This window comes from Caretta caretta, chromosome 1, assembly GCF_965140235.1.
Source record: "Caretta caretta isolate rCarCar2 chromosome 1, rCarCar1.hap1, whole genome shotgun sequence".
Classification (NCBI taxonomy): Eukaryota; Metazoa; Chordata; order Testudines; family Cheloniidae; genus Caretta; species Caretta caretta.
Window position 1 is genome coordinate 48,934,981 of NC_134206.1, and position 17,433 is coordinate 48,952,413.

A 17,433-nucleotide genomic window follows, 5' to 3' on the forward strand; every position below is an offset into this window, starting at 1 on the left:
ATCCGATGAAGTGAGCTGTAGCTCACGAAAGCTCATGCTCAAATAAATTGGTTAGTCTCTAAGGTGCCACAAGTACTCCTTTTCTTTTTGCGAATACAGACTAACACGCCTGTTACTCTGAAACCTTTGTTTACATGGTTGTTCTCTCTTGGGACTGAGAGAGGCCAGACAGAATTCCATCTTCTCCAACCCATCCTAATCCAAGTCTCCAATATTGCAACCCGTATAGGTAAGCCAGGCAAGGTGGATTAGTTTATCTTTTGTTTTATGTGAGTTTTCCCTGTGTTAAGAGGGAGGTTTATTCCTGTTTTCTGTAACTTTAAGGTTTTGCCCAGAGGGGGATCCTCTGTGTTTTGAATCTGAATACCCTGTAAAGTATTTTCCATCCTGATTTTACAGAGATGATATTTTACTTTTTTTTTTTTTTTTTTTTTTAATAAAATCCTTCTTTTAAGAACCTGACTGATTTTTCCATTGTTCCAAGATCCAGGGGTTGGGTCTTTGATGATTTTATAACAAATTGGTTAGGATATTATTCTCAAGCCTCCCTAGGAAAAGGGGTGTGTAGGGCTTGGGGTATTTTGGGGGAAGATGTCTCCAAGTGGTCTCTTTTCCTGTTCTTTGTTTAAAACGCATGGTGGTGGCAGCATACTGTTCAAGGACAAAGGAAAGCTTGTACCTTGGGGAAGTTTTTAAACTAGCTGGTAAGAATAAGCTCAGGGGGTCTTTCATGCAGGTCCACACATGTGTACCCTAGAGTGCAGAGTGGGGAAGGAACCTTGGCAGCGGCAGTGGTGGAGGGGGAAACAAACAAACTGAGCTTTGTTTGAGACAATAAAATTCCATGCACTTGGCAGAGGATATACAAAGATTCCTGAGACATCTTCCTTTTGTCTTCATTTCCTGCTTCATTTCTCTGGATTGGATTTCTAACAGTGAAGCTCTAAACAAGGACTGATGACCCCCAATCTGTTTGGATAATTCCAGAGAGGTTTTTGCAAGCTCACAATTTATTCCGTCACTGCTATGATCTTGAGCTATGAACACTGAAAAATGACCTATATGTATATGATCTATTAACCATTTATAACCCTCTTCTTTTCTTTTATATTAAGCCTTTAGTTTTTAGTTACTAAAGGATTGGCATCAGTGTGATTGTTGCATAAGATCTGAGTTATATATTGACCTGGCTAAGAGGCTGATCTCTTGGGATTAGGAGGACCCTATATTATTTGATTAAATTGGTTTTCAGTAACCACTCATCATAAAGTCCAGTGTATGGGTTTTTCACTTTGTTACTGGCTTGGTATAGTCTAATGATAGAATAACCACCAGTTTGGGGTGAATCTGCCCTATTTCTTAGCAGTTTGTCTTGAATTTGGCATCCTCTGCTGTGATCCACTGAGACATGGTGACAGTGTCATGTTGCCCATATCTGTTCCCCTACCAGTCTGGGATCGTTGCGAGCTGGCGTCTATCTGATAATATCAGAGGATCTCTGAATTTACCTAAAATATTAATTCTGGCAATTCTTCCTGTGTGCTGCTTTCTTTGGATGCTGAGAAAGCCTTCAACAGGCTGGAGTGGGAGTACAGTACTTCAGACAGATTTTGATATGGTTTGGTTTTGGAAATCCGTTTTAGAGGGGAATATTAAACCTATGTACTCATCCTTCAGTGTCTGCTTTGGTCATCAGTCCCTTTCTTTTACTTTGTCTAGGGGTATAAGACAGGGTTGCCCTGTGAGTTTGCTTTGGCACTGGAGCCATCTGCAATGTGTGTGAAGCAGGCCCTTTGTGTAGGGCATTAAAATGCCTTCAGAATTAGAACACAATATAGCTTTGTATTCTTGATAGTGTTTTGCTATATTAGGAGGATCCAGAAGCTTTGCTAAAAATTATAGAACAACAAATTTTGAAATTTGGGCAGCTACCAGGTTTCAGAATATACTAAAATCAATCTGAAATGTTAAGAATTAATATTCCTGAAAGGGCTGAAACAAACTCTTGTCAGTTACATACATTAATATAGGTAAAGGAATCTTTAAAATATTTAGGAATAAATATTGTGGGGAAACTTAAAAATCTTTTTAAGGCAAATTATTCTCCAGTGAGGAATAAAATAATAAAAGACTTGGAGGAATGGAAAAGATATGAAATTTCTTGGCTAGGTAGACTAGCCTTGGTAAAGATGATTTTCCTCCCAAAGGTGTTAGGTTTTTTTCAGTGCATCTCTGTTGGTGTCCCTGACATGACATTAAAACATGGCAATATGTGCTATTAAAATTTGTAAGGAAATATAAAAGACATAGGGTGAGTTCTAAAGCTCCGTATAAGCCTACAAAGTGGGGTGGACTAGTGTTCCCTAATTTGGTTGATCTTTATTTATTTATTTATTTTTTATGCATCACAATTAAAAAATTAGATCATTTGCGTTAATGATAGGCCATCCAAACACTGGGCAAAACTTGAACAAGACTCATACTCAAATATAGCTATTCATAGTCATTGTTAGGTTAAAAAGAAATTTAGATCACCTGAAAAAGCCCCAAAATACTCATTAATCGAGACCACCTTAGCAGCTTTGGACAATTTTTTTGAATTCCTGTTGCCACGGTGCTCTCCCTTAGCTACTTTCATTAATAATAAGGAATTTATCCCTAGTCACAAATATTTCCTATTTGTAGTGTGTAAGAGTTGAGATTACTCAATTTGGATAGGTGTTCCTGGGTCCTGATATGAATCATATCAAGCAATATGTAAATAATATGTACAATAATCTGTTTTCAATATGTACAAATCAAACATTTTATTGTGAAATCTGGTTACAGGGTGGCTCTATACAGACAGCTAACCCCATTTGGGGAGTTGACTCAGGAGTAAACTGCAAAAAAAGGTTTATTTCTAAGATATATACAACTTTGGTTTAAAAAGCTGTTCAGAGAACAGCTGAGATGAAAAGATGGCTAAGGGACTTTGACAAAGAAATTGATCTGTCTGAGTGGGTCTCTGTATGGGAAAGAGGATACATATCTTCAATTTGTGTAGCACATAAAGAAAAATATTATAAATTACAGTATAGGTGGTATTGTAATCTAGTTAAGATCCATAATTTTTTTTTTCTACGGGGCAGGCACTCTGTTCGGGGTGAGGGAGAAAAGGGAACATATTTGCATGCATGGTAGTCGTGTCCAGGAACTAGATGCTTTTGTGAGGAAATTATTAAAAAGCTTCATCTTGTGACAAAATGCCAGCTTCCTGTGGTCCCCTGACCTGCTTACTTAATGCTTCAGTAAAAGATCTACATTTTAAACAGAATACACATTATATTTGTTGTTGTTAGCTCTAGGACTTGGTATTGCACATTATTGGAAAAGTCTGAATTCTATAGAACTGTGGTTTAGCAAAATATGGACTGTCCTTGTAATGAAAACACTTCCACAAGAGGAAACACCAAAAAGAGGAAAGGCATTTAGAAATTTGGTCACCCTTTTTAGCATACTCAGAGGAGAAGGGCTCTCCCACCAGCAAGCTAGAATCTGAAGTCATGTTCTTTGAATATTAACCTGATCCTGCATAAGTAACATACAATGTTGTATGTTAATGTTTTAGAGTAACTGTGCCATAATAAAAAGTTTCAAAAAAGAAAATGCAAAGAAAAGCTTATACTACAAGATCACAAGATGCCATTTTCCCTAGACCTTTGCACCTTAACTTTTAAAAGAAAGAGAGAGCTGGGGAAAATTACAGCAGCACTCAGGAGATCAAATATCCACTATGGATGGGGATTCCCATTTTCATTCTCATTCAGTTTCCAAAATCAGTAGTACACAGTGAGTGACTCTAAACAAGGAAAAAGTACACTCCAGTCACTTGGGATAGAGATCCAAATCTCAGGTACCCAAGAACATACTCCAGAGGTAGAAACTAATGATAAGCTGCTGAAAAAATCATCAGAGATGGTGAAACCCAAGAAAAGGAGGGTAGGAAAAATAAAGACAGAAGACTCTAGAAAATGTTCTGTCTATGGCAGAAGTGATGCTGAACAAGAGGACCCAGATACCTGAGTAACCTGAATATTAACCAGAAGATATTTATTGGGAGTCATAAAGAACGAACAGTAATTATGTTAACATAAAGATACTATGAAATTTGGTTTAATTGGGTGGGTTAGAGTTGGGTGAAACATTTTGGACAAATAGTTTATTTGCCAAAAAATGCAGTTCAGTTGACCTGAAACTATTTGTGAATTTGACACGAATTTACTAAATAATTTAAGCTCCTCCCCCCGACCCCACTTCCCACTTAGATGCCATTCACAAACTTTCGGGAGGGAAGAGGAGAATGTGGTGGTGATGTTGTCTTCCGTCTGACTTTTAGCCCAGTGGTTCAGTCACTCAATTGGTATGTGGGAGGCCTGGATTCAGTTCCCTCCTCTGCCTGAAGAGGAGAAGGGAGAAGCCAGCCACCTCAAAGAAATAATGGATTGGGAGTAATCTAATCCAGCCAACCACAAGGTCGTAACTGAACAAGAAAATGGTGACCATGTAAATATTACTAGGCTACCATAGATTAATTCTTAAAAAACCATGCCCTCCAGAAATTTATACATATTCCTTAGCAAATGCTACTCTCTGGGTTTGGGATAGAATTAGAAAAAAGATCTTTTCCTTCACCCATGACACCCATTGTAAATAATCCAGATTTTAACCCAAATTACAAATCAGAGTTTTCAGTGCTTGGGAGAGCTATGGAGTACATACAGTTGGCCAGTTGTTCACCAAAGGAACTTTTTAAAGAACTTTTTAGAAATCAAAATCAGTTTTAATTGCCTCACTCTCCCCGGTATCAGTACCTTCAGCTTAGGCGTTCTGTTTCGCAACTTTCTAGTAAAAAAAACTTTCGTTTTATGGAGAAAGTTAACTTTAATAGAAGTGATGGCTTTTGGTTGATTAGGTTTTTTGTTCGTTTGTTTCCTAATTGATATCAGTCTTTGCAGGCAACTTTCCTAATATCCATATATGACACCATGGCTACAGGATTTGGATAGACAGTTACCCCGGGGGAATGGGCTTTGATATGAGTAAGAGGACATGGAACCTCAGTCTGGAATAATAAAAAAAAAGACTTTAAGACACTTTCATTGTTAAATAAATAAATATAAACTGAATGGAGATACATGTTGGAGAAATTGTGGTCAAAGAGGTAATTTTATGCACTTTTTATATGGACGTGTCTTGTCATCAGAAAGTATTGGGATGTCAGTCGTAATCAAATATTACAAATTGTTGGATATTTATTGTAAAATGATTCCTTGTTAATTCTCTTGGGACCTCCTAATGGAAATGATGGTCAAATAAATGAAAAATTAATCTCCTCTGCAAGTAGCTGCTAGACTACTAATAACTCTGAAAGTGGAATGGTTAAAATATATAAGTGGTTGTTATGGAAAAAAGCATAAGTTACCCAGCAAAATAAAGGACAGGTATATAGATAGATATTTGGTTAACATTTATTTGTATGTTCACTTGCAAAAATCAACATCTCTCCAATTTTTAATATTCATGTTTGATAGACACACCTAGTTTGCTAAGTATGAGTAGAATCTGTATTTTCACTTTATTTAATAAAATCCCCAGAAACAAATGTGGTGGATGAGGTAAAGAAGCTCACTCTTTAATATGGTAATGGTAATATCCCTGCCAATAGAGACAGTTGACTATATTATTCTGTAATGTTTCTCTAAACAAAAAGATAAGTGCATTGTTGTAAAGATTGTTTTTCTAATATTTATAGGGCAGTGATTTGTAACCTTTTTAAAACTTCCTAAATAGTTATAAAATGAAGAACCCATGGTTGTCTTCCTAATCTTTTTTTTAATGCTGTGATATTGTGCATGGAGAATGATCATGATAGATTATATTTTTCCCATTAAATTATTGTTCCATTAACTACAAACAATAGATCCAAAGAAAGGGAAAAATGTAAAACATTGAATTTAATTGTAGGTCCTTCATTGTCCCCTGCATGGTATAACTTGCATAGGAGACAAATACAGAAATTTAACTTGTGGAGTTTTCTACTAATTTTTCTGTCCACGGGACATTCACACTTTCCCTCCCACTGGTAGAAGCCTGGAGTTCCATCCTCAAAATTTGTTGGTCCACTGCAGTCCATAGGAGGCAAGAGATATCTGCACCGATGTCACATGTCTCCTCTCTCCTATCCATAGCATCAAAAGCTGATCACTGGAGAACGCTCCTGCTGTGGACACCCACTATAGCTCAAAACTGACACAAAGGGTCAGTAATGAGAGGGAAACAGCAGGAGTAAATACAGTTTGCAGACTACAAGATAGAAATAGAGTAGTATTTCTAAGGTGATATTTTCAATAATCCTGTTTTTTAACTATTTACAGAGCTGGAGAAGATGTTAGATGGCTCATTTGGTGAGATGAATAGCTTGGAAGATAGATTTCACATTTCCATTAAGTCAGGTGGGAACAAAATGGCACAAAATGCCCTGCAAGATGGAGAGATGCATGAAATGACCATAGATATGCCAGATGCAGGGGAACATGTTCTTTCTGTATGTCGTACTAGTGGCAAATGTCTACAAGAAGTGAAAACAACCAACTGGACTAAGAAAACACACTTTGATAAAATGTCTACTGTTTTACTTCAAGAGACTAGTGAGGTGATGGGGAATTTTAAAGATGCTTGCTTAAGGTGTGAAAGAGAATTGGATTCTCCTAGGTGTGAGCTGTTTACATCTAACATACCAAATAATAGAATACAGAAGCCCTCAGAAAATAGAAAATTTACAAGGGAGGATATACCATCTTCTTTAACGTCTGAATGGTCTCAGCTGAACTTATCTGGTCTAGATGTAACACAACTGGAAAAAATATCCACCCGAGACACTTGTTCACCATCCAGTTTCTGTAGCAAGAAAAGATCTGAAGGCAAATTAGCACTTATGACTAAGGAACATGCTAACTTCAGTACTTTTGAAACATCTTTACTGAATACTTCAAGTCTAATAAAAGCAGAAAAGCTGTTGAATATCAATTGGTCAGAACACATAGAGAATGAAACAAAAACTTATGAAAAGTACTCAACCTCTGAAACCTCTCTAATGCATTCTGTCTCTCTGAGTGTTCAGGATCCAACTTTAGTGAAAGCATGTGCAGCTGAAAAGGTTTCTGAAGTGAACTTTTTCGACTGTAGTTCCTTCTTAATGGAAAATACAAACTTTACAGAATACCCAGAAGTCAATAACAGTTGCTTTCATAAACATTTAAAAGAACATTCTAAATCTTCCATAACTAATGTTACCTCTCACCCTGTTATATGTAATGCTTCAATTCCAAATAATCCTGATGGCACAAAATGGTCAACAAGTAATGAAAACACCCCTGTGAGATCTGGCTTGGAAAGCACGAGTGTGTTATCCAGCTTGAAAAAGAGACCAAAAAGATTTATTTATACAGTAAACAATGCTTCCCTGTATCAAGAGGGAAACGTCCAGAAAGAAATAAAAACATGTTCTTCTACTCATTCTGCATCATCTCATTCAGAATTTGAATCATGTACCTTTAAAGGTCCTGATACAGCCAATAATGATGATCAAGGTATGGCTTTTAATTATTTTCATTAGTTGAAGTTTTTTTAATTAAACTTACCTCTTGCTTCCCCTTCACAATTCAGATGAACAAGTATCGTTCTGAAGGGAACTGTAATTCATGAGATTGATAATGGGGTCTGATAGTGACAGAAAGATATTACCATATGAAAACAGTCTGGTTAGCTTATGTGAAATGCATTGGTCTCAGTTTAGTTTCTAGAAGAAAAGTTTCCAGCTCAAATAAATGGTCAGAGCTGACAACTTTTTTTGCAGTGTCACCAGAGGTGACTGAATGGGCATGGAGTATTCTAGAGATAGTGTCTCTAGGTCAGGGTTCATGAACAGTATGGGGAACATTGTACTACCATTGCATCCTTTATGTGTAGCTGGAGGGCTTGAATCTCTAGACCAGAGGTGGGCAAACATCCTGCCTGGCCATTGAGCTCTGGGCAGCATGGCTGCAAACTCCTGCCAAGGACCGTGGCTGGCTCCGGCTGGTAAGGGGGCAGGAAGCGGGGGTGTTGGATAAGGGGCAGGGGGTCCCGGGGGCAGTCAGGGGACAGGGAGCAGGGCGGGTTGGATAGGGGGTGGGGTCCTGGGGAGGTGGTTAGGGGCAGGGGGTCCCAGGAGGGGATGGTCAGGGGACAAGGAGCAGGGGGCGGTTGGATGGGGCGGAGGTTTGGGGGGGCGGGGTGGTCAGGGGGTGGGGAATGGAGGGGTTGGATGAGGTGGAGGTTCTGGGGGGGCGGTCAGGGCACTGGGAACAGGGCGTGGGAGTCCCGGGGGGCCTGTTAGGGGGCGGGGGTGTGGACAGGGGGCAGGACAGTTAGGGGACAGGGATGGGGCGGTTGGATAGGGGGTGGGGTCCCAGGGGGGCAGTTAGAGGTAGGGGTCCCGGAAGGGGGCAGTCAGGGGAGAAGGAGCAGGGGGGATTGGATGGGTCGGGGGGTTCTAAGGGGGGCAGTCAGGGGGAAGTGAGAGGGGATGGATAGGGGGCGGGGGCCAGGCTGTTTGGGGAGGCACAGCCTTCTTTACTTAGCCCTCCATACAGTTTAGCAACCTTGATGTGGCCCTCGGGCCAAAAGGTTTGCCCACCCCTCCTCTAGACTTTTCCATCTGGTACCTTTCAGGAGCACTAAAACACTTTTTAAAAAAAAATCTGCCAGGGTTAATGTAAATTATACACCTGTTGTGATATACATAATTTCTTTTCAAAAGCTGTGAATCCCGCCTCATGTGATGCTCTTACCGCAGAATCCATGTGCTGTGACTTCACAAGGGGGACACCTATTCCTCTATTTTAACAAAAGCATTACTTGATTTGTGATCACAACTCATGGTCTTTGAACTGAAGGCTACTGATTTCTGTTCATGGTAAAGTCAATTGTCAGACCATGATTAAAGTATATAAGGCCCTGATCCTGCAAACACATACTTGAAATCAATGGGACTACTCGTGGTTATATAATTAAGCATGTACACAAATGTTTACATAATCGGGGCCAAAGTTGTATTTAAGGGCTAAGTTAATTAACTTCAGTTTATTTGAATAAGTGAGAACTGCTTTGTGTCTTCTATTTATTGACATGTCTAACTATTTTACAATGTTTTTCATTTCCTTATAGATCTTTTGGTTTCTTCTTCTGAGAGAAAGTATTTGCGGTCAGATACTGAGGAAAATTCCATGCTATTGAGCAAATATGCCACAAGAGCAGATAGAGCAGATAACTCACCTAATAGTTCTTTCAATAACAGAATGATACATCAAGACTTGAAAGATGTATTAAGAAATAATAGCAGGGAACATCAGCCTGCTTCATCATTAGATTGCTCAGAAACGTCCAATACTCCAAAAGAATATTTAGTGATTTCTTCAAACAGTAGAAATGTTTTGAGTGTAAAGCCTAAAGTTATAGCCACAGCTTGCCTCCTAGCAACAAAGCATTCCGAAATGGACTTTGGTAGGATTAAACATGTGGTTAAGTGCCTAAAGAAAGACGAGATGGATATGCATAGGAACGTTAATCCAAATAATGACACTGTTATACTTCAGATCTTTAAGGATCAACCTGGAGAGCCGTCTAGTGATAATGAACAGTTGATTGAAATGAAACAAGAGCCAGTATCTATGAAAAATTGTCACTTCAGTGATACTTTGAGTGAAATTAACCTTGACATAAGTAAGAACAATAGTGTTTGTTGCAATAAAAAAACATCAGGAGATGAAGATGGTGTTACAGGCCATTTGCCAATAGATGAATGCGAAGCTGTAACTCTGCCACCTATGGCAATTCAGCCATATAAAAATTCTAGCACTGTGTTAAACAGAGAGAGAAAAACAGATGTAGTTCCATTTTCAAAAGTTATAGCTGCTGATCAAGAAACCAAGTCAATTGAAAAGGATGAAAATAACCTTCAGACAGCTGCTAACAAAAACACTGTAACTCTAGAAAGTGGCAAAAAACCGTTTGATCACAAAGACTGTGGTTCATTACAAGTTGTAATTTCTGAAAAATCTACCTTGCCAGAGCTTGTATTACAAGTCAGACCTGAACAAATAGTCTCAGGCTTTGTTACACAAGAACCAGAGCCTAATGTAGAAGATAAGTATTGCATAGAGAAGGTGATCAAACTTAGTTCCAAACATATTGCATCAGATAAAGATTTATATTCAAAAAAACCTTTATGTTTAGACATCATGTCAAAAGAAAACCCAGAAGACAAAGAGAAATGGTCAGGACACGCAAGTTTTAATGGCCATGGCTTAAATGAAAGCTTTGGTGGCTTCCAAACTGCTTCTAATAAGCAGATAAAACTCTCTGAAAATAGCATTACAAAAGGCAAAATGTTGTTCAAAGATATGGAAGCTGAGTGCCTTGAAGACTTTTCCAGAGAAGAGGTCAAAAACATTTCAAATCAAATTACAAAGGAAAATGTTAAGATTTCTCCAGTTGTGGATAATAAATTGGACACTAACGATTCCCATGGTTTTGATTCACAGGCAAGTCTTGTTGAACCTAAGAATGCACAAGGTATCCTGCCTGAAAGCATTGATTCATCTCTTCAAAACTTGCCTATAAATCGACAACCTCAACTAAACCGAACTTTGACAGCAAGCCAAGAAGCTGAAATTACTGAACTTTCTAACATACTGGAAGAAACAAATAGTCAGTTTGAATTTACACAGTTTAGAAAGCAAAGTAATATAGTGCAAAATAATAGCTCTGAACTGTCTGGATGTGTAGATACAAATGAAACAACTAACTTGAAGAATATTTCTGATCTGTGGCAAGATGCTGATTTTGATGACTCTTTTGAAACTGAAGCCCAAAGAGTAAATGATAAATCTAGTAAGCACACCACAAATGAAGAGTCTACAGTGATGGGTAATGTAAAAGAAGAGAGAGATATTTTCCAGAAAAATAACTGTGAAGAGTTTACCTCTACTAACTTATGCAGAAATGCAAATAAGACACTTCTTGTCCCAAGTTTTTCAGTATCTACACATGACAGTTTTTCTAATTTTGGAGGGTTTAGTTCAGCTGGAGGCAAAAAAATTAATATTTCTAATGAGGTTTTGATGAGAGCTGCAAAATTGTTCAGTAACCTGGATGATGATGGTGAGATGTTTAAACCCACTGAGATGAATCCCAGAAGTGGTTATTCTAATAAACACATGACTTCTAGAAGGAATGTTTCCAGATGTTTGACAGAAAAAGACAACTATTGTGGAGAAAGTTTAAAAGATGCAAATGTTGAATACCAAAATACACTGAAAAATAATGAAGAAAATATTAATACATTTGTGCAAATACATAAAGAAAATCAGGGGGAAAGTACAAAAAAATTTGGTGAAAATGATTTTATTTCTAGTAGTACAAAAATTAATAATTTAAAAGATATTAAATATTCTAGATATAAGATGGAAAATGGTCTGTCATCTAGTGAAAACCACAATCAGACTCTGAACATTTCAACAAAAAAAAATGAGTGTGACACTCAGTATAGTTTACAAGAAGGTTTGTCAGACCTAACATGTTTGAGCGAAGTGTCTAAAACTGAAGAAATATTAACTTTAAATATTTCAGATGAAACAGAACTGGATCCTAATAAAAATGAACAAAAGGTAAAAAATCTAGATGATTTTCAAATTGCATCTCGCAGTAATATATCAGTATCCCTAGCATCATTGGATAAACTCCATTTGTTTGAAACATGCACAGAAAAAGAGCTGGATAATATTTCATCAAATTCCAATAAGCAAATGAGAAATAGTGTAAACAAGAAAGGCAGAGGTGCTACTTCTGTAAAAAAAACCATTAATGTAAACCAAAACAAATCCAAAATAGGCTCTGACCATCAACAAATCTCCATCCAAGACACAGATTTTGAAATAAAAAATATAAAACAGAACAATATGACGAGTTTCCATACCGCTAGTGGCAAGAGAGTTATAATTACTAATGAATCTTTGACTAAAGCAAAACAAATTTTTGCAGAAGAAAATGTTTTCCTAGAAAATAAGCATAATATTGGTAATTTTGAGGACTCCAAGATTCAGGCTTTAAAAAAAAAGAAATATAACAAAGACATTATCAAAAATTGTGAGTTATTTGCAGAAATTACTCCCAAATATTATCAAGAAATGCTTAACCTTACAGGTAACTTTGTTTCTAAAGAACTGGATAATCTACCTAAAAAGATATTAGATGATAGTCTAATTAAACAAGCTGTGGATGTTGAAACTGTGAAAAAACTTTCAGTAGAGGTACATTTATCTGCTAATTTGGACAAAGAACCTGAAGAACACTCAGAAACTTCATTTTCAAAAAAGCCTGTTTGTGTGGCCATAGGAAAGTCAGATTTAGGATTTTATACTGGAAATGACAAAAAAAAATCTCTAAGTGAGGCATCTTTATTTGAGGCAAGAAAGCTATTTGCAGAGGGAGATCTGGAAAATTCACCCCAAAAAAATGATGGCTCAGAAAGTACATTAATTGTTTCTGCTATTGACCAGATTACTACAGATTTGCATTTAAAAGAAGTATCCGATATTCTTGCAGAACATCCCATCTACATGAATATGAAAAATATTTTAACTGTAAAGGAGGACAAAATAAAAAATGATTCTCTTTACTTAACTCACAGGGAAGAACATTGCTCTTTTCATTTAAAAGATGATAGTAAAGGGTCTGACTTTCAACATTCAAATGATTCAAGTCATGATGTAAACTGCTTCCCAGAAAATATGGATAGTGTTTCTCAAGATCAGCCACTCGTAAGCCTCACTGCAGACAAAAACAACTTAGTTAGTTCTGAAGAAGATTTTCAAAATGAGAGTTATGTGAATCAAAACTGTGATTTAAAATTTCTGGATGCCAAGAATGTTTTGAAAATCTCAGCCACTGAAGTGGCAGGCTCCAGTTCAAAGTTTTCTAAGGATGGACTAGTTCCATTCAGTACAGCAAGAGGTAAAACAGTCACTGTTTCCTATGATGCACTAAAGAGAGTCCGACAAATGTTTCCAGAAAACTCTGATAAATCTAGGAAACAGAACACTGAAACTAAATCAGAAACTAATCAAAATGAAATTGCAGCAAATTGCTCTCAGACCTTGGACAGTGCTAAGTGCCTCACTTCTGCTAACTCTTCAAATATAGACAAGAATGAGACCTATAATTCATCTACATGCCATTTTCCCAATGCAAATGAGAACAGCTATGAAGATGGACAAGCACTACAGTACAGTAGAAATAAATCTGTAGATATTGGGTCTGAGCCAAGTCCTCAGACATCATGCTTTCAGGTGAATGACACATTTTCTGGCCTATGTAAATTTCCTAAAAAACTAAATCATCAGTCAGACTTTTCTACAGGTAATTATGGATTTTTTAGCACAGCAAGTGGTAAACCTGTACAGTTATCGGAAGATTCATTAAAGAAAGCTAGAAGTCTCTTTTCTGAAATTGAAAATAATAATTTGTCAGATCAACAATGTGTATCAGAGCTGAAATGTGATTATGATGCATCTTCAGTTGGGGACCAAGTAGAAAAGTTTGTTGGAACAGGAAGTACTTCAGCACTTAGGAAATCTGAGATAGCAATATTACAAGAAAAAAGATTTCCAAACCCTGAACTGATTTCAAATGCTACTTTCGGATTCAGCTCAGCAAGTGGAAAGCAAGTGCTAGTTTCTGAAAATGCTTTTCTGAAAGTGAAGCAGGTGTTCGATGACACTGCCAACAGCAAATACTGCTTTGCAGATCAACTTAGTTTAAGACAAGATCCTGTTACAGCCCTAAAATCTTCTTTTAATTATGTTGATGCAACCAAAGCAGTAGATGAAGCCTCTTTAAAATCCCAAATCCAGGAAACTCATAATGAAGAACTTGACTTAACAAACAGCTGTCCTGTTGAAATGAAGCCTTTACGAAACGTTTACAATATTAAAATACCTGCATGTGCACCTCACAGTGAGAAAGATGAGCACCTAACTCTGTTAAATAGTTTTACACCTTCAGAGGAGACTCAGCTTTTCGAAAAAGAGCATCACGGTCTAAATAGGATGGAAATGGAAGCTGAAGCAGTTTCGTGCAGTGCTCCAACTAAAACAAAGCTGGATGTTTATCATCTTACATGCTCCCAAAGTTCAGAAAAATACTTGGAAACAGAAGCAGTAGAAAGTGCCAAAGCTTTTATGGAAGATGATAAACTCTCTAATTCTAAAGTAGAAAATAATACAAAAAAAACCCTCTTTTTTTGTAGAAAGATTGATAAAAACTGTCCATTAAACATGAGAATTGGGAAAAGACACATGGAAGAGAAAACCTCACTTGGTAGGTGTCTCTTTTTTTTTTAATTCCAGTAAGGGCATTTAATTTTGCATTTCTAAATAGTTTAGAGCACTTTGCAATATGACTTGTTTAAGCTGATTTTAAGTAATCTAAGGGTTGAACCTGCTCTCCTTGATTTCAATGTCAAAACTCTCCTTGACATTGGTGATAACTTATCTATTGATTTTAGATGACGCACGAGCAGGACTCTTGTTATGAAGCACAAACCGTACTTTAATAATTAGCATAATTTTAAAGCTGCAGATTTTTTTTGCTGATATTTATGAAAGCTACTGCTGCCATCTGAAAGCTATGGCAGACTCTCACTTTTCAGCATAGGGGGCCAGAACAGTAGCTCCTTCCTCCTGGGAGCAGGCAAGTGCTAATGGTATCTCTCTCTCTCTCTGCAAATCTAATTAGCTGCGTCTAAAGGGTATTCAGTCCCAGAAAAGGATAGGTAGTGTTTCCACCTTCATTATTTAGTGTCTCATCAGTGGAGAATAGCTTTCAGTTGTGACAGGATTTCATAGGGATTCCACGGGTAGAAGTGCTCCCTACGTGGATGTCTGAATTAGGACATCTCTACCTGCCTAAGGGCTTGTCTACACTGGCAATTTACGGTCAAACACCCCCCTGAGCACAGCAAGTTTCAGTGCTGTAAAGCACCAGTGTAAACAGTATGCCAGTGCTGGGAGCCACGCTTCTTGTGGAGGTGGGGTTTTTTTAGAATGCTGGGAGAGCTCTCTCCCAGCGCTCTGCCGTGACTACACAAGTCATGTTAAAGTGCTGCTGCTGCCAGCGTTTAGTCACACCCTCTCCAAAGCTACTTTTAGCATTTCCTGTGGATTTCTTGCCATCCTGGCTGTGCAAGGGAGGTTGCAGGCACCTTGTGCCACACAGACAACTTTGTGGCATACTAATCCCCCGCCTCCCTCTTCTGAGCAAGAACTTCCTCCAAGGTCTATAGTAGCTTATGCTCCCCATAGATATTACCATGGAGTGAATCAAGCATATTGTCTACAAAGAAGTCTCCAACAAACTGTCTATTGTGTGAAGTTTTAGAAGCACTCCCAACAATGCTACATAATAGAGCCAGACAGGAAAAAAGTTTGCAAATTAAATCATCGGGATCCATTACTTCTGGAAAAGACTTTAACCATTTAAACTGATTTGACAAGAATGTTTTGATAATATTTAGTGTAGTTCTGAGAAGGGCTATAACCCCCTAAACAGACAGCCCCAAAGCTGATAAAACAGCCTAATCTTTCCACTTACACAAGCTATTTCCCTGCATTAGTACAGAATGTAGGTTGCTCTGACATCACTAGCCCTGTAGGAAAGCTGCTTTATAGATATGCAAAAGCAAGGTAAATAAACACTTTTTGTTTAAATGTCTTTTAATTAAGTGTTTGGATAGTCATCAGTTTCTTATAAAATTGACCTTGGTTTTTAATTGGGAAGGTTTAAGGAAACATATCTCTTCACCTTGTGAATTGCTAATACTATGGTAATAAGGATGTATAATCGTGCCTAAGATAATAGTGTCAGTCAGACTTGGAATATTCTCCTTAAAGATTTTTGAAAAAATTTCTCTCTTTACTTTATATTCAAACTTAAAATTATTTATCATGTTCAGTTTTGTCAGTGATTTTTTCCAAAACACTTTACATAGTATAACAATATTTCAAATAATCAAGGTATTTGAAACAGGCATGATATATGTGTATAACGGAACCCTAGACAAAATGCATTCCTATTTGATATCCTTCTCTTTGCTTTGATTACTAAACAGAAGCCAAATTGTGGGAAAAGACATTTAAATTCAGAAAGTGTGGTCTGTAAAGTTTCTAATTTTAGTTTGACGCAACTCTTTAAATGCTAAATGTAGAAGTTCAGCTACTATATTATAGTGGGAGAGATACTGAGCTTAAGGTGCCACAAGTACTCTTCTTTTTTTTGAGCTTAAGAGAAAATTCTTTTTTAAAATTGGTGTATGTAATTTATTTTTCAGGAGAACCTCCAATTAAAAGACAACTATTACCTGAATTTGACAGAACAGAGAATCTCCACAAATCTTTGAAAGCTTCAAAAAGCACTCCAGATGGTAATTTTATTTTTCTTGTTCATATACGATATAGTAAATTGTCATATCAAGTGCCATTTATAGTTCTTCTTTTTTGAATAAACCAAAACAAAAAAGTTAATGAATTAAGATTGCTTAAGCGCTTTTCCCATCAACACACTCATGAAAAATCAAGGAAATCGCCATTTAAGCAATATTAACATCTGTGCTAACCTGAAATCAGATGCCTTACCACACAAATAGAATACTGAAGTATATTCACAGCTCACCTCTATAAAAAAAACTCTATCACTTCCAACATACAATCATCCGCAGTGCATGCATCCAGTAACTCAAAATTTCAAACTGCAACCTCAGTAAGATGAGGATACCTTACCAATAGGTGCATTTTTATGTAAACTAGTATATTATTTCTGCATAAAAATTTGGAGGTCTGAGTTAAAACATATTAACACCGAAGAGTCTTTGAGGAATATAGCTGCAGAGAGATCTTAACATCTCAAAGAGATGCTCTTTTAGATACCTTGAAACATTTTTATGGAGGGCCTTGAAGACTGGGACCAAGAATTTTACCCTGACCTGGTATTTTGTGGGGAGTCAGTGTAGTGACCAGAGCACTGGGGTTCATATGCTCTTGGCACCTGGTGTTGGTAAGGCGGGAGGCTGCAAACTAATTAAGCTAATTGATCTTTTTTAAGGACTGTCATCCTATCTAGATATACAAAGTTGCAGTGATTCACTCTGAAGGTCATAAAAAGCATGTATCACAGTGACAAAATTGTCATCAGACAATTTTGTAGAATTTAATAGGTGGCATTTTTTAGAGTGGCAGTTACTTGAGACTTAAGAATCAGTGAGGAGTGTAAAAAGGCCCATAATGTACCGACCAACTG

At 37.3% G+C, this 17,433-nt stretch overlaps 1 protein-coding gene across 2 annotated transcripts in view; it reads left to right on the plus strand.

Moving 5' to 3' along the window:
• Positions 1-17,433, plus strand: part of BRCA2 (BRCA2 DNA repair associated) — a 102,125-nt gene that overhangs the window by 27,458 nt on the left and 57,234 nt on the right. For both annotated transcript variants that reach the window (XM_048847162.2, XM_048847168.2), the window contains exons 10-12: positions 6,417-7,631; positions 9,250-14,460; positions 16,469-16,561. In XM_048847162.2, the coding sequence (XP_048703119.2) occupies positions 6,417-7,631; positions 9,250-14,460; positions 16,469-16,561 (6,519 nt within the window). The remainder of the gene's footprint in view (positions 1-6,416; positions 7,632-9,249; positions 14,461-16,468; positions 16,562-17,433) is intronic.